This window comes from Sarcophilus harrisii, chromosome 3 (genome assembly GCF_902635505.1).
Source record: "Sarcophilus harrisii chromosome 3, mSarHar1.11, whole genome shotgun sequence".
In the NCBI taxonomy this organism is placed as follows: Eukaryota; Metazoa; Chordata; class Mammalia; order Dasyuromorphia; family Dasyuridae; genus Sarcophilus; species Sarcophilus harrisii.
Window position 1 is genome coordinate 532,115,736 of NC_045428.1, and position 22,740 is coordinate 532,138,475.

General features: G+C 36.9%; 1 protein-coding gene across 3 annotated transcripts in view; it reads left to right on the forward strand.

The window, feature by feature from the left end:
* Positions 1-21,421, forward strand: part of LOC105750187 (NACHT, LRR and PYD domains-containing protein 12) — a 47,428-nt gene extending 26,007 nt beyond the window's left edge. For all 3 annotated transcript variants that reach the window (XM_031962044.1, XM_031962045.1, XM_031962046.1), the window contains 3 exons: positions 8,984-9,154; positions 17,538-17,708; positions 20,260-21,421. In XM_031962044.1, coding sequence (XP_031817904.1) covers positions 8,984-9,154; positions 17,538-17,708; positions 20,260-20,425 — 508 coding nt within the window. In that variant the 3' untranslated portion in view covers positions 20,426-21,421. The remainder of the gene's footprint in view (positions 1-8,983; positions 9,155-17,537; positions 17,709-20,259) is intronic.
* The last annotated feature ends 1,319 nt before the right edge of the window (positions 21,422-22,740 follow it).

Below are 22,740 nucleotides of genomic sequence, written 5' to 3' on the forward strand. Positions count from 1 at the left end.
ATTAATAATTTAATTAGGATGGCATGATGAAAATAGCTTAGTTTAAAATGTCATTCAAAAATTATATTGATTTTATCTACACATGAATGATAAATATTTCTTAAATTATTTAGATCTAACTTTTGTATGAAGCATTTTATTTTTATATTCATTTTTTGGTAAATTAATAAATAATTACTTGTTATATATTTTCCTTCTTCCTATTTTTCTTCTCTATCCTTCTCACCTATTCCTAACCCTCCTCACTGCTCTCCTATTTTTCTTCTCTATCCTTCTCATCTATTCCTAATCCTCCTCACTGCTCTGCTTTATTTCTGCTTGCTACTTAGCCTTCTTATTCCTTACCCACCTTTCCAAGAATCCTTCCTTTGTCTTCTCTTCTCCACTTCCTTGCCCTCTTATTTCTTTCTAAATACAAAAACTTGTACACCCTAGTATATGTTTATGTTGTTGCCTTTTTAACCTCTTCCTGATGAGAATAAGGAATCAGTACTACTCACTTTCCTGCTTACTTTCTTATTTTGTATTTATTTTTCCTTCCTTTTTTGTCTCATTTGTATGTGTTATTTGTTCCTCTTTATCTCTCCCTACATAATTTTATATTTTAAAAAAGTATTCATATCATACTCAGCTCAGCCCAAGATTTTCTTTCATATTATCCAAATAAACATAATAGTCTTAAAAGAACTAATACGTTCTTTCATAAGTAAGAAGTCAATGATTTGACCTTATTGAGTCCCTTAATTGTTCTTTAGTGATTTCTTTATATTTCTCTTGGATGTTCTATGTCAGATTTTCCTTTAAATTCTGCTGTTTTGTTGGAAATATCTGAAAACTTTTCAGTTCATTTAATTTCCTTTTTAAAAAATTCAGAATCATACTTAAATTTGCTTTGTAATTTACCCTTTTGGTTTTAACCCCAGATTCTTTGCTCTATGAAATATAATTTTTTAAGACTTTTCCAGATTTTTCTGAAATTCACTTGCTAAACAATTCTTATAGCATGCAATCAAATACCACAGTTCCCCATTTTGTTCAGCCATTCCACATTTTATTCAGCCATTCTCCAATTGATGGGCATTCCCTCAATTTCCAATTCTTTACCACAACAAAAAGAGCTGCTATAAATAATTATGTATATGTGGCTTCTTTCCCCCTTTTTATGATCTCTTTGTGATACATCCCTAGTAGTGGGATTGTTGGATCAAAGAGAATGCAGAGTTTTGTTGCTCACTGGGTATTGTTCCAAATTGCTTTCCAGAATAGTTGGATCAGTTCACAATTCCAATAGTGCATCAGTGTCCTAATTTTCCCACATCCCCTCCAATATTTATCATTTACCTTTTCTATCATCTTAGCCAATATGATAGTTGTGAGGTGGTACCTTAGAGCCTACCTTCCATTTCTCTAATCAGTAATGATTTTGAGCTCTTATTCATATGACCAAAGATAGTTTTAATTTTTTCATCTGTCTGTTCATATCTTATGATATAATTTCATTGGGGAATGACTTGTATTCTTATAAATTTGTCTTAGTTCTCTACATATTTTGGAAATGAAACCTTTGCCAGAAAAACTGTAAAAATTGTTTCTCTTTTTGCTTTCCTTCTGCTCTTGGTTGCATTGGAATTTTTTGTGCAAAACTTTTTAAATTTAATGCAATGAAAATTATCCATTTCATATTTCATAATGTTTTCTATTTCTTCTTTGGTCATAAATTCCTCCCTTCCCCAAAAATCTATTAGGTAATCTACGTAGCCCTTACACATCTAATTTCCTTATAATATAGCTCTTTATGTCCAAATCATATCCATGTTGATTATCTTGGTATGATGTGGAATATATTGGTCTGTGTCTAGTCTCTGCCATAATATTTTCTGCTTTTCCCAGCAATTTTTGTCAAATTGTGAGTTCTCATCCCAGAAGTTGAGGTCTTTGGGCTTATCAAACAGTAGGTTACCATGATCATTGGCTATTCTATCTTGTGAACCTCATCTGTTCTACTGATCCAACACTACTTCTTTCTTTTCTTCTTTTTTGCTGAGGCAATTGGGGTAAAGTGGCTAGATTTGAACTCAGATCTTCCTGACTTGAGTGCTGGTACCCTGTCACTGAGCCTCTTAGCTGCCCCCACCAACACTCTATTTCTTAGCCAGTACCAAGTGGTTTTGAGGACCATTCCTTTATAATATAGTTTTAGATCTGGTATGACTAAAGCACATTCTTTGCTTTTTTCTTTTTTTTTCCATTAATTCCCTTGATTAATTTCCTTTTGTTCTTCCAGTTGAATTTTATTATTTTTTCTAGCTCTCTAAAGTACTTTTGTTTTTGCTGAAGCAACTGGGGTTAAGTAACTTGCCCAGGGTCATACAGCTAGGAAGTGTTAAGTTTCTGAGACCAGACTTGAACTCAGGTCCTCCTGATTTCAGGGCTAGTATTCTATCCACTGCACCACCTAGCTGCCCCTTTAAAATACTTATTTTGTAGATTGATGAGTATGACACTGAGAAGATTAATTTAAGTAGAATTGTTATTTTCTTGTATTATCTTGGTCTATTCTTGTGCAATTGATATTTTTCCAGTTGTTTAGATCTGATTTTGTTTGTGTGAAAAGTGGTTCATATTTGTGTTCATATGATTCATGAGTTTGTCTTAGCAGGTAGACTCCCAGATATTTTATATTGACTATATTTACTTTAAATAAAATTTCTCTTTGTATTTCTTGATTTTGGACTTTGTTAGTAATATATAGAAATGTTGATGATTTATATGAGTTTATTTTACGTCCTGCTACTTTGATAAAGTTAATTATTTCAAGTAAGTTTTAATTGATTCTCTAGGATTCTCTAAGAATATCACATTATTTGCAAAGTGATAGTTTTGTTTCCTTGTTACCTGTTATAAATTCCTTTAACATTCTTTTCTTCTCTTATTGCCAAAACTAACATTTCTAATAAAATGTTGAAGAACAGTGGTGACCATAGACATTCATGTTTCACTTTTGATCTGATTGGGAATGCTTCTAGGTTATACCCATTATATATAATGTTTGTTGATGATTTTACAGAGATTTTGCTGATCATTTTGAGCACAATTCCATTTATTCCTATGCTCTGTAGTGTTTTAATAGGAATGGGTACTTTATTTTGTCAAAACCTTTTTCTGTAACTATTGAAATAATCATATTAAATTTTTGTCTTGTTCTTTCAATATTTTCTCCTTAACTTGGACCTTTGAAAGTTTGCTATGATATTCTTGTAAATCTTCCTCTTGGGATGTCTTTTAAGTGGGGATAAGTGAAAGTTTTTCCTATTCCTGCTTTGTCTTTTTGTTCTAGAACTTTAGCAAAATTTTCCTTAATCATTTATTACAATACTGTATCAAGATTTTTTTTTAATTCATACTTTTCAGGCAAAGTATTCTGTAATATTCTCTCTAAAATGTTATTTTCTCTGTTGAGGTTTTCTTGGGGTCTCAGGAGGCAGCATTGGTTTCAGTTCAGTAATCACCACATGAATAAGCAGGGATTAAAGTCCAAATCCTTTATTGTCTCCTTCACTTGGGGCTCGGCTAGTTTTTCTGGAGGCCTTCTGGATCTTGGTTTCAGTGGGGAAGCGAAGGAGGACAGCCTGCCAACACTTCTCTGGTCTTCCCTCTGATCCCTTCGTTCTGATTCTGGCTCAGCTTGTCCCAGTTTATATGGTCTCTTATCAAAGGTGTGAATCTTTTAGAACTATAGTAAGTACTAAGTACATGTACTGAACTAGAGAACTGTTAGGCACCATGCTAAATATCCATTGTCTCTTTCAATTCAACTGACTTAGCACCTTGTAAGAATCCTTTGTTGTTGTCCCCTTGAGTCTGAGAGCTTAAGCTCCCATCTCCAGTCCTTTGCCTTTTCTGCCTCTCCATCTGAGGGCTTTCTGAGTCCCAGCTTATATACTCTACATTGAATATAAACCAATCATGATATCACTTGGCAACCATTATTTGTTATAAGATTGAATCAATTTACTGAACTTAGAGAACCATGATAAAGTAGATAACCATTGTCTCCTCAATTCCACTTAGTTAGTACCTTGTAAGCATCCTTGTTTCAAGTTCAGAGTTCTGGCCCACAACATCTCCTGCTTTCTTTTGTTTTAGAACATAGGGTGGTCACTCTCCCTGACTTCTCAAGTTGGTGAGAACCCCAAAAAAGGAAGTGATCACACCTTCCCTGACTCCTCAAAAAAGGGAGGAAAACACCATAAAGGAGGTGGTCACACCCTCCCTGACATCTCAGGAAGGGAGATGAAAACCCAAAGGAAATGGGAAATCAAATCAGATTAGCTTGTTTCTGAAGGATCTCACTTGAAACAGGTATATATAAACCCATGAACATGGGAGATATTACACATAATTACATAAATTACATAAGCACATAGTAACACAGATTAGTAGTAATGTAACAAATTACATGAATCAACATGAGGAATTATACATGTCCATAAGTCTTAGAAATAGTCCAAAAGGAATCTATTGTCTATTACTTCATGTGTGTAAGGAATCCAATAATTACTGCAAGTTTTGAAATCCTGCATCGATATCATCATTTCAGAGAATCCAATGATTCCTGCTGGTTATGAAGTTCTGTAACAGTCTCATCATCAGCCATGCTTTTTCACTGTCAGATGTTTCTTAGGTCTTCGCCTTTGTTTTAAGGTTTTTCTCTTTTTCTGTCTCTCTCTAATGGACAAGACAAATACGGCTCTTTGGCACCCATTTGATTCCTTCTCCATCTGTAGAGATACAGGCAAACCCTTTCTTCCAATTAGTTAACCTGTCTGGTCCCTTCCATTTACCACTTTCTGAATCTCTCCTCATCACCTGGCAATTATATTGTAGCTGCTCGCACTGGACACTGCTCTTCTTTTGGGTTAAAAAGCCTGCATTCTCCCCAATTATAATCCCTTTCTCCCATCTGATTGTTTTTGGCTGATTGATCATGTATTAATCCTGAACTTCTAAAGACTCTCTGGGTGTAATCTCAGCTGCCATCATGCTCCACCTATTTTTTGTTTGAGGTCTTGGGGCTGAGTCCAGCCTCTCATTTCCCTGGGTCAGTCTACATTCTGAGGCCCAGTGGAAGCCCTTGAGGCATTTTGGACATAGGGTTTTAGGTCTTCTCTCACTCTGTCTTCTCATTCTGTCTCTATGTTTACATTGAGTTTCAGATGCCCAACTTTACCACATTGCAAGCATCAACGAGTTTCTCTGGAAGTCCCTTTCCAAGAGGGACCTTGTCTTCCCATATTTTCCTTCATAGTCTGGGTATAATAAGCATTTGTACCCACTGTGGCACAGTGTCTTATGATCTCCTCTAAAGGAGCATCTTTGTGTAGTCCCCATATAATTCTCCTACAAACCTCATTAGCATTTTCCTTAGCCAGTTGTCTGATCATTATTTCCATAGTTGCATTTTTTCCAGTCGTTCTTATGACAGCTGTTTGCAAACGTCCCACAAATTTCTAGGTATACCAAAGTTGTTTTTGTATTTAAGGCTTTCCATATCCCTTTTAGCACTGATCATTTACATTTTTAAAAAATCTTTACTAATTTTCTGGATGTAAATTGAAGCTCAGAGTTTCAATTTCAATTTCTCTTATTAATGATTTGGAGTAATTGGATCAAACAAAATTATTGTTTCTTTTGTTTTCTTCTAAAAACAGCTTGTTCTTATACTTGAACAATTAGGGGAAGGCTTGCAGTTTTCCAGCAGTCCCCTAACTATCATAGATTAGTAGTCCATGGCTCTGATCCCACTGGTATAGTGAATTCTTGGCAAAATCCCCTTCTGCCAATGCAGATCACCTGCTCTGTAACTAATAGTCTTAGGCAGGGTTTTGATAAATTGGCTATCAGACATTTATCAGAGCTGGCACAAATAGCTTTTCCCCAGGTGACAGCTTCTTTTTTCTTTCTAGTTACTGTCACTTGTTATGTAAAAAGCACAGTTTAGTTTATATTAAATTTTAATTATCTCTTTCATCATATTATCTACAAATGCTTCTATACATTGGAATATGGTTTGTCCAAACCTAATGTGATACAGGGCAGAGGCACCTGTTGGGTCTTTGCATTATCTTTGTTTTCAGTTCTGTTTCCCATTTTTTGATGCTTTCCAATCTGAAGGTCTTTTTCCTTGGACCTTATTGATCCTATTTCTTATCCTCTCTTGGCCACATTTTAGTATAGACTCTCTTCATCTGTTACCTGGATTGTTGCAACAGACTCTTCATTATTCTCTCTGCTTTTAGTCCCTCTCCAGTCTGTCACACGTTTGCCAAAATGTGACCCCTACAACACAGATTAATACTGGAAAACCCCATACTTGTTATTATAGCAAAAGTTTTTCTGCCCTCCTTCCCTTTCATTCTTTGTGTCCGGTTTTGTCACTTTGCATCTTTTAACCACTGGTAGAAGTCAGAATTTGTGACTTCCTCTTCAGATCTTGCATCATCTTTGTTTTCTGTTTGAAGCACTTTCTCCCTCCCTCCAAGGAACCATTCATTTTTTCTCCTTTAGCCTGTGAAGTAGCAAGGCCTTCTCCAAGCACTTTGCCTCCTCCACTAGAAACACAGTCAGTCTACATCTTACTCTGTAGCTAACTCTTGGCTTTTGTAGCTATACTTTCTATATCATTGGAAATTTCACCCCTGCTCTCCATGTTTCCTGGAACTGAGATCTTCAGTTCTCTGTCACTTTATACTTAACGTATATAGATCATTCATTTGCCAGGGCAAACTGTATAGTAGGTATGCCTCTTTTGAATATGGAAGACTAAATTTCTTGGACTCAAGTAATGGTTTAACTTTCAGGAGTCATTCTTGTACTTTTCTGGGTTTTACTCAACTTTTTTTTTTTTACATTCAGTGAAGTCTTAGGATTTATTTGTGTTGCTGTCTTATATGCTAATCTGTCACTTGTAGTTTCTTTCCAAAGTTTTAATGCAGTAAAGGCTACCTTCAATTGTTCTTGATTTGTGTGTGAGAGAGAAAGTATTATGTATAATTGGACTTTCAGGCACCTCCCACTTCTTGCCCTGTTGTCTAGACTTCAAACACTTTCTATAAACATCTACTCTCATCAATTGTGAATGTATATTCACACAGTGCTTCTTTAGTGAAATGCAAAAACTCTTGAATATTATTAGTTAAAAAGCTGTTCTGGAGTTGATTCTGGATCTTTTCTTTCAATATTGTTAATTAATTAATTGTTACCTAATCACAAGAGACCTACTTATTTATTTTTTCTCAGCATATCATATATTTGATAAAGTATAACCCAGGAAATATAATTGGAATGGAAGAGAGGTAACAGTAGCTGTGGGAAAAATGCATTTTGTCATTCATAATTTACTATTTTTAAGTTTTGGCTTTACAACATATACATTTCCCAAAATAACTCTATAATTCCCATTCCCTTCTCACAATCATGGCATATTTTATTAATTTTAATTTTGTTTTCTATCTCTAATGAACACCAAAAAAGAGAATGTTTCCATGTACAAAATAAAGCAAAAATTATTTATAAAAATTCAAATTCTTATATTTTTTAAGAGCCTGCAATAAATTCAACATGTTATTTTCAAATTGTCTTATATATGTTTTTCTCTGAACTTTCTTTTCTTCCTTTCTCTATATTAAAAAAAAATGTTTCAATGACCTTTATTTTTGTCTTTGATGTCCTTGTTCTAGCAGTTTATCCCTAGGTCAAAGGGTATAAATATTTTAATCACTTGTTAGCATAATTCCAAATTGGCTTTCCATAACAATCATAACAATTCCCTCAATAGAAAATTGGTAAGCCTGCCTTTCTACAGTTCCCCAGCATTCACTTTCCATATCTTTTGTCATTTTTGCTAATTTGTCTCAAGATTATTTTACTTTGCATTTCTCTTATTAATAGTGATGTGTATCAGTCTTTTTTGTGTTTATTAATTCCTTTTTGGAGAGCTTTTTGTTTATCTCCTTTCACCACTTCTTCATTGAACTTTATACATTGACATGTTTACATATACATACATATTTTGTCTTTTGATGTTGTCACTAATCTCCCCTATTTACATTTGTTTGAGGTTCATGATCTGATTCTTTCCTTCTGCACCTCCTACTCTTCTTCCTTTTCTTCTTTTTCTACACCTTCTTACTCCTTTTTTCTTTCTCATGATCCTCCACCTCTTTTTTATCCTCTTCCTCCAGTATGACCATTCTATATGTACATTTTTGAGCTAATTGTGGTATGTGTTAGTCTAAACCTAATTTCTGCAAAGTGCTTTGCAGTTTTTTCAGTAATTTTTTTGTATAAGGAATTCATTCTTTTTTTTTTTTCTATTAAATAACTTTTTATTGACAGAACCTATGCCAGGGTAATTTTTTACAACATTATCCCTTACACTCACTTCTGTTCCGATTTTCCCCCTCCCTCCCTCCACCCTCTCCCCAAAGATGGCAAGCAGTCCTATACATGCTAAATAGATTACAGTAGATCTTGGATACAATATATGTGTGCAGAACAGTTTTCTTGTTGCTCAGGGAGAATTGGATTTAGAAGGTATAAATAACCTGGTAAGAAGAACAAAAATGCAAGCAGTTTACATACATTTTAAGGAATTCATTCTTGAATAATTTATGTTCTCATGTCTATTGAAGAATTAATTATTTAGTTTTTTATGATTCTTTAATCTGATTTGTAGGTATACTTTTCAATTTTTTTTTGAATTTTAAAACTATAAAATTTTAAAACTAAATCGTTTTGATGATCCTTGCCTTATACTACAGTTTGAGGTCTAAAAATACTGTTTTCTAAAAGAGATTGATCATTTATAAAAAAACTACATAAAAACTAGTGTGTTTTTAATCATTACCCAAAGGAAGGCAGGAAATGAATTAATCATGGAAAATTGAATTGACCCCTTTCCCTCTTATGTTTTCTCTTTCAGTTTGGTGGCTTGTCTAAATTACTGTACAGTTTGCTATAAGCTCTTCTCTGTTCTTGGTAGCAGTAAGAACCTGAAGAACTTAGATCTCAGTGATAAAATCTTTGAGGATGAGGAAATAGAAAGTCTGTGCAAGACTGTGGAAAACCAAGTTTGGAAATTGGAGACGCTGAGGTGAGTTCCCAGCCTTTTCTGTCTCTAGACTTTCTGCTTAGTACCAGGGACAGAAGTGTAAGAGGAAGAGAGAACAGTAGAAACCAGGGAATAGAAACATGAAACTGCTTTCCTGCTCCAGTTCAGCGTTCACAGTCTTACACTCTCTCCTTGTGCTCTAAGCAGTAATATAACAAGGAAAGGTAGGTTTCCTGCCTTTCTCTCTAGTAGCTGATCATCACATTCATGTGCATAGCTTCCAAATCTGTGTTATCAGTCCTAGTCTCTGAATGTCCTGTAAGTTGTCAAACTCAACGTGTTGTCAGGTTAATCTAGATTCGGAATTTGCATTGGGCAGGCACAAACTTCAAGGAGACCAGTACAAGTTCATGACTGGTCTGAACCTTGGTTCAAACAGGACATAAGGGAAGAGGAAACTTTTAATAGAGAAACAGTACACAATGTAACAGGCGCTGTTATCACAGTAATCACAGACAGACAAACGTGTAGCATACATCGTCATCTATTCAAGAAACATCAACTCCTGGTTCTTTAAGCTGGAGGAGTCCCCAATCTTGCAGCTGTTCAGAATGAAACCCAAAGGGGAAAACAAATCTCACTTAAGGTATTTGTTCCTGTGTGAAGTCTACCCCTTGTGGGATTTATCTATAAACTTGCTATATAAATTTGGCCCTGTGCCAAGTTTATTATATGACATATGATCCCGTGGACAGAACATCTCCCAGATATGGAGGGCTTCCACTAAAGGTAACCACCAAAGTTCACTCATTCCTTTAAGCCAGCTAGTTTCACTAAGGTTTCTGGTGGTAAAACACCTACCAAGGCTCAGAGAAAATTCTTAAGTCAAGCACAAGGAAAAGTGTCCAGCTTTTCTTGTGCCTCCCAGTGTCAAATAATCAAATAATTGCAGTTTCTCAGTACAAGTAGTTCTCAGTACAAGGTTATGCAGAGGGATCTGGTTAACATTCATTGAGGTTCCTTATAATTACAGAAAATACTCCAAGAACATGGTCAAGACTTAATTAAGATTTGTTACACATGTCTAAACAGAATTGGTTAACTTTTCAGCAAAACTCTCATCTCTTCCTCACTTCCCTATGGCTTTTGAGTCACTCAGGTTTGCAACTTCAGTGTTCCCCTTGATTTTTTATTTTCTTTCTCTCTCTCAATTATATATATAATTTTCTTATCTCTGTACATACAATCACCTTTCTAGTTCAGAGCCTCATAACCTTTACTTCCCCTATTGCAGTAGGCTACTAATTAGTTTCTATATTTCAGATCTTTCCTCTCTCTAATCCATCCTCCCCACAGTGGCCCCAGTGATATCCTTGAGCACCAATCTGACTGTGACATTCCTGTATTCTGTAAATTCTAGTTGCTCCCTGTTACCTCCATAGCAAACATGAAATCCTTTGGTGTTTAAAGCCCTTTATAATCTGGGCTACACTTACCTCTCCAACCTCATTGAACTTTATTCCCCTCCCCCTATTTTCTATGATCCAGCCAGAATGACTTTTCTGTTGTTCACATCCTGCAGTTCATCGCCTGTCTCTGTGCCTTTACACTGGCTTACCATGATTGCAGAGACTGGAACTCTGAAAAGAAGTACTGGAATTCAGAACAGCAAAGTACTTAAGGCTAAGTACCTACTCCATGCGATGTAATGGTTCTATAAACATACTTAGATGATGTGGTGATGTGATGGCTCTCCTCACCATTGGTACCTGCTGAATGTGTTGTGATGAGGTCATCCTAGGGAAGGATTGGAGGGCTGAGGGAGGAGGACAGATTCTCTCTGCTGTAGCAGGCTCAGCAGGGAAGACTTCAGGCTCCAGACTTCAGAGTCCAAGATCCATCTTTGAAGGGCCACATGGCAGCTTGCCTGCCTCCTTCATTTCTCCTTTTAAGGACCAAGGACTTTGACTGATCCTGACTCTGACTGATCCTGAGGCTCTTCAGAGACGTAGCCTGGACCTGACATCACTATACCTAGAATTGCATCCCCTTTAACTCCTTTCTCTCATGATATTAGTGTCCTTTAAGATTCGTTTTCACTTCCTTCATTATGAAACCTTTCCTAATTTCTGAGCTTTTAGAGCCCTCCTCACAGAAATTCACTTTTATCTATCTATCTTTTATCTTTTTATCTATCTATTTGTCTCTATCTATCTATATATTATCTCCCCTGATAGAATGAAAACTACTTGAAGGCAGGGAATATTCCACTTGTATCTTTGTATCTCTAGTAGTTAGTGTTCTGACTGGTACTTAATAGGGATTATTAATAGATATTTAATTCTAATAGCAATGTATTCTAATAACTAATAGAATACGTTCTTAATGACGTTAATAGAAATATATTCTAATAAGAGGAAACTAAGCGATATTAAAAGAGAGTTAGAGAGAAGAAATAATTAGGAATAATTGGTCAATTCAAAAATATCTTGAGCATTGTTAGCTAGGAATAACAACTAACATTAATCACTGATCTTTTCCTTTTATTGTGTTCTTTAAAATACATAATCAGAATTGTCTTCATTATTAATCTTTCCATTTTATGTGTTCGAGAAAATACATGCCAAGAAAGCAAATCAGAGTGAAGGGAATGTGTAGTGATGTTGGAAGAGTACATATAATTTTTATTTAATTTTTGTTTGCTTTTATATCACATACATTTCCCACTATTTCTCCTCTTCTTCATTGCAGAAAGCTCTCCTTTTTAACACAGAATTTTAAAAGAGAAAGACTTTTGAAAGCAAAGCTAATATATCAACCAAGTCTAATATCATATGTGTTTGTGTGTATATATATATATATATATATATATATATATATATATATATCATTCCATAACCCCAAAATAGGGAATCTTCAAAGAGAAGGATTTTATATGGATGGTAAAGTGCTCTAGATATTCTTCTTTATGGAGGCCAGTTGTTTCAGTTATATCAAATAAAAAACATTACAGAGCATCTATAAACACCGAAAGGAATTTGACCTAATCATCCACATAGGAAAAACTAAATGAATAAAAAAATATCTGTTGACAAGAGTTATGGCTTTCATTTGAATAGAACTATGGAACTCATTCAATTTGTGTGTATCTTGAACAAACAGTGCACATGGATATTCAGTTGGGCTCCTAATTGAACAGGAGGAGGTAAATGAACTGGATTGCCTTCAGGAACTTTCAGTGCTTTGCTGACTCAAAGATTTTCATGGACACAAAGTCACATCTTTTCTACACTACTATTGTATAGATATTACTGTATAACTGTGAGAAATGGAATATACAGTCTCCAAAGAATTAAAAGTGAGTGTCATACAAATGGCAGTGCAGGAGCTTAATATGGTTATATATGAGTATGTTTTGTAAAATATAACCAATGAGACACTTTGAAAAATAGGAATAAAGGATATGTCATCAAGGAGTTTTATACTAGGATGAACTGGCTTCTTGATCAATTTGATGAAAGGATAGCTTGAGTGCCATCATCCAGGGCCATCTCCAGTCATCCTGATCTATTTCAGGCCTCTGGATCCAGGTGGCTCTGGAGGGGAAAGTGAAGCAGGTGACCTTGCACAGCCCTCCTGCACTTAAATCCAACTCACCTGCATGTCATGGCATCAGCTCCCTGGTGTACTGGTCCTCTTCAAGAATTAAGGACAAACAATAACAACAGCGTAAATACGCTAGTATTTCCTTGGCAATGCCAGAAAGTGAGGAAGTCCTCCAGCATGTTGGGTGGATGCTCTGTGGTCAGTGTATGAGAAACAAGGGGAAGAGGCCACAGAATGGATAAGTAGTAACGGGGTTTAATCTGCATCATAAAAAGGACCTCCAAAATACATGAAATCACAAATTCATTTGTGCATTTGAGAGTCTTTTTATCTTTAGAATTGTTTTCTGTCAATTTTTTTCCAAAAGAAAATGTTTTCTTCCCCAGTGATAATGAGAAGTAACACCTTTGGAGTCTAATATCAATAGGCTTTTGCTTTGTTACATAAGAAAGTGGAAAGAGGTACTAAAAATAAAATGTAAGGACTAAAAACCCAATATCCAGAGGTAGTAGAGGTACTTCTAGCCTGAACTAAAGTAAAATACCTTCAGGGCAATGAGGAAACTGACTCTTACTTTCTCTAAAATGGGGAAATGGAAGATGTTATGAAGGATGGGTGCATATTTCTACTTCAACTCTGTGTTTATTTAGAATATCCTTGATGGGAACATGAAATAGGAGAAGTTTTTTGCAGATGATAGCCTCCAGCATATTACAAACAGAATTCCACAATTGACAATTTAGTTTCCTAAATGTCTACCTTATGAAGGACTTTGTGCTTGGTACTGGGGATACATAGAAAAAAGTGAAATAGTCCTCATCTTTTTAATTAATTAATTTATTTATTTGGATTATAGTAACTTTTTATTGACAGAATCCATGCCAGGGTAATTTTTTTACAACATTATCCCTTGCACTCACTTCTGTTCCGATTTCTCCCTCCCACCCTCCACCCCCTCCCCTAGATGGCAAGCAGTCCTATATATGTTGAATATGTCCTAGTATATCCTAGATACAATGTATGTGTGAAGATCCAAACAGTTTTCTTGTTGCACAGGGAGAATTGGATTCAGAAGGTAAAAATAACCCGGGAAGAAAAACAAAAATGCAAACAGTTTACATTCATTTCCCAGTGTTTTTTCTTTGGGTGTAGCTGCTTCTGTCCATCATTTATCAATTGAAACTGAATTAGGTCTCTTTGTCAGAGAAATCCACTTACATCAGATTACATCTTCATACAGTATCGTTGTTGAATAGTCCTAATTTTTAAAGATATTATATTCTATGAGGGATAGACAATCTGTATACCTCTAAGTAAATATGAAGTATGTATAAAGTCATTTTAAGAGGCAAGTCCCCTTAATCATTAGGATGGTCAGAAATGCCCTCTTCATGAAATTTTCCTTTGGGCCTTAGTGCTTGTGCTTTACTTTGAAAGAAATACAAATCTCTAAAAGGCAGCCAATTAATCAACAATTTTAATCACTGCAGATACAAAGAAAAGAAAAATAATGGTCTCTGCCATCAGAAAACTTACATCTTAATGAAAGAAGCAGTAAACAAAAGAGTACATGAAAGAAAAAATTAAAGAGCAGTTAAACTTAGAGGAAAAGTATTCATTGATAAGGGTTGCAGTGGAGCCTTATTTTAGGTGATGTTGTGCCAAAGTTCCCTTTTAATGGGGTGACCAGTTCCTCCAATTGTCCTATTTCGTAATTCTGCCTTAGGTTATAACCTTCCCCCCTTAATGTTTGAGATAAAGGTTTTATAGACATTCCTTAATGTTTGACAAGATAAAGGTTTAAAACCATTTCAGATGTCATTAGAATATCAGTAATGTCATTGTTCTTGTTATTCCATAAAAAGCTTGCTGCCCCAATACTTGGGGCTAGACTCTTTGAGATGATAGTCTTGTCTAGCCCTAGGATCAACATGGATCCTTTGGTCCCAGTATTTCTCTCCATTTAATAAATTATTGAATTGGTCTCTAATCTCTGTCTTGCTCAATTTCTTCGGCATTACAATGTTTGATCTGAATCTTGATGAAGTTAGAAGATGGAGGTAAAGAGGGATAGCATGGGAAGAAGGAGTGAAAAAGCAGTCAGGAAATAGGATTCAAGTATAGATAATACAGCAAGGCCTGATCATTACAGCATCATAGAGTATAAGAAAGGGAGAAAGGGAGGAAAAGTAGGATGGATGAAGGACAGGGTTAAGGATTGTAAAGCAGAGGGAAAGATGGAATAGTAAATGATCATAATCAGATCAAGGAATTTCTGAGTCCATGAACATGGCAGTGGAACCAACATTTCTGAGTGAAAAATCAAGGTGTGATTGATTGTATACAATAATAGTAATATTGTACAATGAAGAATTGTAAATGACTTTACTGTTCTAAGCAATTCAGTGATCCAGGATAATTAATAGGATTTGTGATGAAAAGTACTGTCTCCAGAGAAAGAACTAATGTCAGAATAGAGACTCAAGTATATTATTTTTCACTTCATCCTTTCTTTCAAGTCTTCTTGCACACAATGAATTATGTGAAATGTTCTACATGATTGAACATATATAACATATATCTCAGAATCCTTACTGGCTCAGGAGAGAGAGGGAAGGATAGAAATCTAAACTCAAAACGTTTATTTCCTTCTGAGGCAATTAGAGTTAAGTAACTTGCCCAGGGTCACACAACCAGGAAATGTTAAGTGACTGAGGTCACATTTGAACTCAGGTCCTCTTGATGTCAGGGCTAGTGTTGTATCTACTACACCAACTAAACTTAAAAAAAAAAAAAAGGTTAAAAATTATTTTTATACAGAATTGGAAGAGAATGAAGTATTTTTAATTGTTCATATCCTTTGATTGTGTATTTATTGAAGAATGGTTTTTATTCTTAAATTTAAATTGGTTTCTTATATAAGTTAGATATTTGATCTTTCTCAGAGAAATCTAATCCAAAGATTCTTTCCTCCCATTTACTTGCTTTCCCTTTTACACATAATTTTAACTACATTGGTTCTCATTTTGCAAATTCTTTAATTTGTATTGTATTGTATTGTATTGTATTTTTTTTTTTCTGAGGCAATTAGGGTTAAGTGAGTTATCTAGGGTCACACATCTATAAAGTGTTAATATCTGAGACCAAATTTGAACTCAGGTCCTCCTGACTTCAGGGCTGGTACTCTATCCACTATGCCACCTAGTTGTCCCTCTTTAATTTTATTTACTCAAAATCATTTAAATATTTATGATCCTTTCTATTCCTTGTTTGGTCATTAATTCTTTGAAAAGGGCCATTAAAGAAATGGGATTAAAAAAAAAATTCTGAACTTAACATCAAGTAGAATTAATTTTAATTCTTTTTAAAATAATATTTCATTCTTTTATAGAATGATAATATATTATTCTACAAAAAAATTATGAATTTAGAAAAGACTTTAAAAAAATCCTGTAAAGTTTTATATGAACTAATGCTGAATAAAGCAAGCAGAACCAGGAAAACATTGTACTGTACACCTTAACAACAAGGGTTCTGTGATGATCAGCTATGATCTACTTGGTTCTTCTCAGCAATTTAGTGATCCAAGGCAATCCCAGTAAACTTTGGATGGAAAGAGAAAGGCATGTGGATATTGCATATTGAGCAATATACACTATTTTCACTTTTATTTTCAATGTGTTTTTTTTAACCCAACTTGACTCATATGGATATATGTAAAAAATGAATGTACAAGTTAATTTTTTTAAATTTAAAAATAGTATTTTATTTTTCCAAATATATGTAAAGATATTTTTCAACATTCATTTTTATAGAACTTTGAATTATAAAATTTTCTCCTTCTCTCCCTAACCTCTACCCCACCCCAAGATAGCAAGCAATCTAATAATAATATAGGTTAAATATGTGTAATCCTTTTAAATATCTTTCCATTTTTGTCACGTTGTGCAAGAAAAATCAGACCAAAAGAAAAAAAAGCATGAGAAACCCAACAAAAAAGTTAAAAATTCTATGCTTCGATGCACATTCAGTCTTCATAGGTTTTTCTTTGAATATGCTTGGTATTTTGCATCTGAAGTCTATTGAGAATCGCTGCATTGTTGGGAAGAGCCAATTCCATCACAGTTGATCATCACATAATCTTGTTTTTATTATGTACCAATGTCTTCTGGTTCTGTTTCATTTTATTCAGCATCAAGTTCTTCCAGACTTTTCTTAAATCAGCATGCTCATTATTTCTTAAAAAGCAAAAATATTCCATTTCCTTCATATACCATAGTTTATTCAGTCATTCCTCAACTGATGGGCATCCACTCAATTTCCATGGATTTTTATTCTATAAGGTCAAACACTAACAAAAGAATTATTCATGAGATTATTGATCATTATGATGTAGACCTTAATTTTATTTTTAAATAAATAAAATCAATCTAGCTTTCAAAATTTCTTGTGTATGCTTATTTCTGACCTTCCTTCTATTCTGTTCTCCATTAAAGAAAAAAGATTCTTTATTGACTTTTTTTTTCTTTTCTCATTCACTATCTTATTTTTATTCCTCATTTACCTACCTTTCCTGCTCCCCTTTTGGGGAAACAACACAAGTCCTTACAACACATATACAGGATTAAGCAAAGCAAATTCTAGCATTTGTCACACACACACACACACATGCACACATGTTCTGAGGCTGTGGTTCTAAAGAAGCTGTGTGTTTGATTCCCTTCCCACATGCAAAAAAAAAAAAAAAAAAAAAAAAGAAATAAATGGCTCCTGGAGAAACGAGTTTGTCATTTTCCCCTTGATCATCCTTCTCTTTTAGGATGTCTCAGTGTGGCCTCACTATTGATCATCTTCGGAGTCTCCTACCTTTTTTCTGTAGCATTAAGAACCTAAAAATGTTGGACCTGAGTGAAAATCTTTTTGGTGAAAATGGAATTAATCTATTGTGTGAAGCCTTGGAAAAGCAGAATTGTAACCTACAAATATTAAAGTAAGTGCCCCAATATTGTTTCTATAATGTTTCCCGGGCTTTAGAGTAAAAAGGAAGTAGAAAGAGCAATTGTTAGAAAAATAAATTTATTTAATTTTTAATGAAAAAATTTCACTTTACCTCTCTCTGTCACTCCCCCCACTCTACCAATTTGGGAAAAAAGAAAGAAGAAAAATTAAACTTTTAAAAACAAATATATATGTCAAGCAGAACAAATTCCCATGTTAGCCTAGTTCCCACTCAAAAAAATATATATGTCTCAATGAGATTGCTGAACCCATCATCTTCTTTGTTAGAGGTGGCTAGTAGGCTTCCTCACGACTGTTCTGGATCTGAAGTGGGTCATTGTGCTAACCTTTGAAAGATATTTTCTGTTATAATTGTCTTTGTTCTGGTTGTCATATAAACTGTTCACTGGTTCTGCTCATTTCACTCTGAATCAGTTCATAAAAGTTTTCCTGGGTTTTTCTGAAACCATCCCTTGCACCAGTTTTGATGTAGCATTTAGTAATATTCCAGCACATTAATGTTCCCGAACTTGTGGGGCCGTTCTTTATTTGATTAGGCCCCTCTTAGTTTCCAGCTCTTTCCTGGAACCACAAGCCGGGCCAGGAGAGGGACACTCAGTCAGTGAGTCTGACTTGCTGGTACCAGAGGGATCCTGAGACATCTTCATTCCCTCTGGACGTTCTAGTTAGAGCAGAGCTCTTCATGCTCACAGCTGCCTTTAGTCCATCCCTTCCTCTGGAACCTGTTTCCCCAGCCCCCTGTTCCCTTTCTTCCCATAAAGGAGAGGTGTTGGGGCCTTGTGGGAGGCGGCTGCCCAGCCCTGGAAGGGAGACAGAGAGGGAGCTGCCGAGGATCCCACAGGAGGGCTTCCTTGGGGAGACATGGTCTTCTCCTCCTGATCCAGTCTGGAGGGGCCCAACACCTCCCAGGGGGCCCAACACCTTCCAGGGGGCCCCAACACCTTCCAGGGGGCCCAATACCTCCCAGGGGGCCCCAAACTTCCCAGGAGGCCCAAAACCTCAGGGGGCCCAACACCTTCCGGGGGACCCAATACCTCCCAGGGGGCCCCAACACCTTCCAGGGGGCGCCAACACCTTCCAGAGGGACCCAACACCTCCCAGGAGGCCCCAACACCTCCCAGGGGGGCCCAACACCTTCCAGGGGACCCAACACCTCCCAGGTGGCCCAACATCTCTCCGGGAGCCCAACACCTCCCGGGGGACCCAACACCTCCCAGGGGGCCCACACTGATGCAGTTGGGGATATTTAACAGACACATTCACATGTAACACAGCCTGGACAATGTGAACCTGTCGTTTTCTGAGTCAGTATTTGGCTGTCAGGGATTCATTCCTGTGTGAGCAAGATATCCCTGGTCAGCTCCACCCTGTACCAACCAGGCTCCTCTGCTACTTATAAGCTCCTTGGAAAGACAAGTTAATAAAGAGAAAAAGATTAAATGTATTTTTATTTCTCCCACTGCCTCCCCAGCAGGAGAACCATAAAAATAAAAGCAAAAAGTGAAACCTTCCCATTGCATGGCCTGCAAATCCTGGAATTCAGCTAATTTGTCCCTGGTCAGGAGGCCACTAGGTGGTGCCATGGACAGAACATGAGGCTTGGAGTCAGCAAGAGACCTGAGTTAGATGCTTATCAGCTGTGGGACCTAAGTCACTGAACCTCTGTGTGCCTCAGTTTTCCCACCTGTAAAGTGGGGAGAGCAATAGCACCTACTTCACAGAGTTGCTTTGAGAATTAAATGGGATTATTTCTATATATAAAATGCCTAACACAGTGCCTGGCGCATAGTAGGTGCTTAAAAATGGCTTCTTTCCTTCCATCCTTGTTTCCCTCCTGCTGTATCCTGATTATCCATCCTAGGTATGTCCTTTAGTTCTTAATGTCCTTTTTGAGACCAGCCCCTTCTCCTCTGCTGAGAGTACACAGTGAGGAACCACTCCTGGTGTGACCAGGTCAGAGAGTAGGAGAACTAACCCCTCTCTCCTTTTGTATCCTGTGCTTCTCCCATGATCCCAAATTTCTCATTGGCCATTTTGCCTTGATTTCTCATACCGCTGATTCATGGTGACTTGCACAACCAGAAGTTTTTCATAAGAACTCTTGTGCAGCCAGGGTTCCTACCCTTCTCGTACTTAGGGGCTGGTTTTTCTTTAAAACCTGGCATAGGACCAACCGTCTGTCATGATTGAGAAGGGAGATTGTGGCCAGCCTGTGCTGGACCTGATTCTGATGATGTCCCTGCAGACCAGGTCTTCTCCTGACGGTCACTGAGCCGGTCATGAGGAGGGAAGTGGAAGGACTAAGCTTAAACCTCTGTCAGATATAGCAGATGTGCTGCCAAAAACCATCCTACAGTAGCTTTTGTATACACACACCCTCACCCTCACACACTTTTATGTCATAGAAACTATAAAAGGGAACAAAATATGGGAGACAGGAGGGACTTGACAGAGGACACAGACATCATGGCTATTTTAAAAAACTCAGATAAAGATACAACAAAATATTTGTGTTTTCACAGCTTGTGGCATCAAACCCTAAAAAAGACAATGACCAGCCTAAATTCAAGAAAATCTTTTCGCATCACTTGGAACGATTATCATACGGCTACGAAAGAGCTCTTCAACTGGGATGCTGAAGACACACTAGCTCTGGATTGCTCCAATGGGTACATCTTTTTATACTAGTTACTTTAGCTTTACCAGCATTAATTTTCTTATCCTTAATATGAGATGGTCTCTAAGGAAATCCTCCTACCCAGACCATGGGCTGCCTGGAATTGGAAACCTCCTGCATTTCAGAGTCCTCCCTACTGTGATTAATATCTAATATCTAAAAAGTCTCTTCTACTGACCTTTCCCTTATTGAACAAAGAAGAAACACAAAGGACCACTCTTGCCACTGAAGAGTAGAGAAAATCCAACATCCCCAGTCACAGGTGCCTGAGATTGGAGGCCTCCACTGCAGAGACCTCTGGAGTAACATTCTGAAGGACCTTCCTGCCTTTGGTCTGATCTGTACAATATTCTGATCAATAGTTGCCCCTCTAGTCTTATGGCAACAGATTCCTGCCTCCCACTCCCATTATTCCTGTCTTTCAGATTCATTCTGCTGAGTTGGATCCCTCTTCCTAGGAGAGACTTCATTTTCAGCCCCTCCCAGGATGCCTCCTGGCCCTGCCCCATTCAGTTTCTGTCCACCTCTGCCCTTTCTTTATGCATCAGCCTCTGGGATGTGATACCAAATTCTTTGTCTCAGATATCTTCCTTTCGTGGTCTCTGTTTTCCAGCCCTCACAGAAAATGGACTTTCTTCCTAAAGATATTTCATTCCCCAACTTCCTCTCCAGTGCTGGATGGTCCTTCTCTCCCACTCTGTAGCTCCCAGAGTTGCTGTTTTTCTGACCTTCCCTCAGAAGCCTCCCTCCTTGAGGGTCACCTCCCCCATGTAACCCACTGCCTTGTGGGGGGGTCACCTGTAAGTCTCTTGGAAAACCAAAGGGAGACCAAGACTTCAGGGGACTTGGCAAGGCCAGTTTCACAGCTGATAACCCCTATCTAAGCTCTTTCAGATTATTTACTGAAAATATAACAGTCAACATGACCAAAGTGAGTTTTGTGACCAGATACTTTTAAAAATGAAAACAAATTGTGGCAGCTCTTTTTCTAGTGGCAAGAAACTGGAAACGGAAGGGATGCCCATAAGTTGGAGAATGGCTGAACAAGTTATTGTATATGAATGTTATGGAGTATTATGTTCTGTAAGAAATGTTCAGCAGGATGATTTCAGAGAGGCCTGGTGAGACTGACATGAACTGATGCTGAGTGAAACGTGCAGAACCAGAAGATAATTGTACACAGCAACATAAAGACTATACGACGATCAATTCTGATGGACGTGGCTCTCTTCAACAATGAGATGATTCAGGCAAGTTCCAAAGATCTTGTGATGAAGAGAGCCATCTACAGCCAGAAAGAAGACTGGGGGATCTGAGGGTGGATCACAGCATAGCATTTTCATTTTTTATGTTGTTATTTGCTTGAATTTTGTTTTCTTTCTCATTTTTTTCCTTTTTGATCTAATTTTTCTCATGCAACAAGATAATTGTATAAATATATGTGCCTATATTGGATTTAACATATAATATGTATAACATATATTGGATTACTTGCCATCTAGGGGAAGGGGTTGGGGGAAGGACAGGAAATTTTGGAGCACAACGTTTTACAAGGGTCAGTGTTGAAAAATTATCCATATATATATTGTGAAAATAAAAAGCTTTAATAAAAAAAAGGTAGAAGAAAAACCAATCTGGCTCCCAGTCTTCTCCACCATATCCCCTCTAATTGCCTGACCTTCTAGCTCATCACCACCCTTAATGCCTTGATCTCCAGCTCTTCTCCTCAGTCAGCCCCAGAGGTGTCCGAAACTCAGACATCACCATTATCCCAAACTCTTCCCTCCAGAACTCTGAATTTCACTTTTGAGCACCATCTTCTATTCCCTCTCTCACTATTCTTAAACCTGCTCTTTGCCCTCACAACCAGCTCCAGTGGGGAAGGGACAAGATTGTGGGATTTGGAGTCCAAGAAGCTGGGTCCAAATTCCTGCCTTGCTCCTCACCCTAGTGGCCACAGGTGAGTCGGTCCATCTCTCTGAGTTTCAGCTGTTCATCTGTAAAATGAGAGCATCAGATGTACCCTGAGGTACCTCAGCTCCTGGGACATCTTTGCATTTCCTGTCTATCTCTCCTGCCCTGGTCTCACTTCAAACACAGCCTCAGACACATGGCAGTTGTGTCACCTGAGGAAGCCACTTAACCTGAATCTGCTACAGTTTCCTCATTTATGAAATGGAGATAATAGCACCTATCTCCTGGGATTGTTATGGGGACAAAAGTGAAATATTTGGGATTTTCAAATCTTAACATGTTACATTAATGTGTAAAATGTAATGCATAGGATTACAAAAGAAACCAATTCTATTGAAATAATTGACAAAAT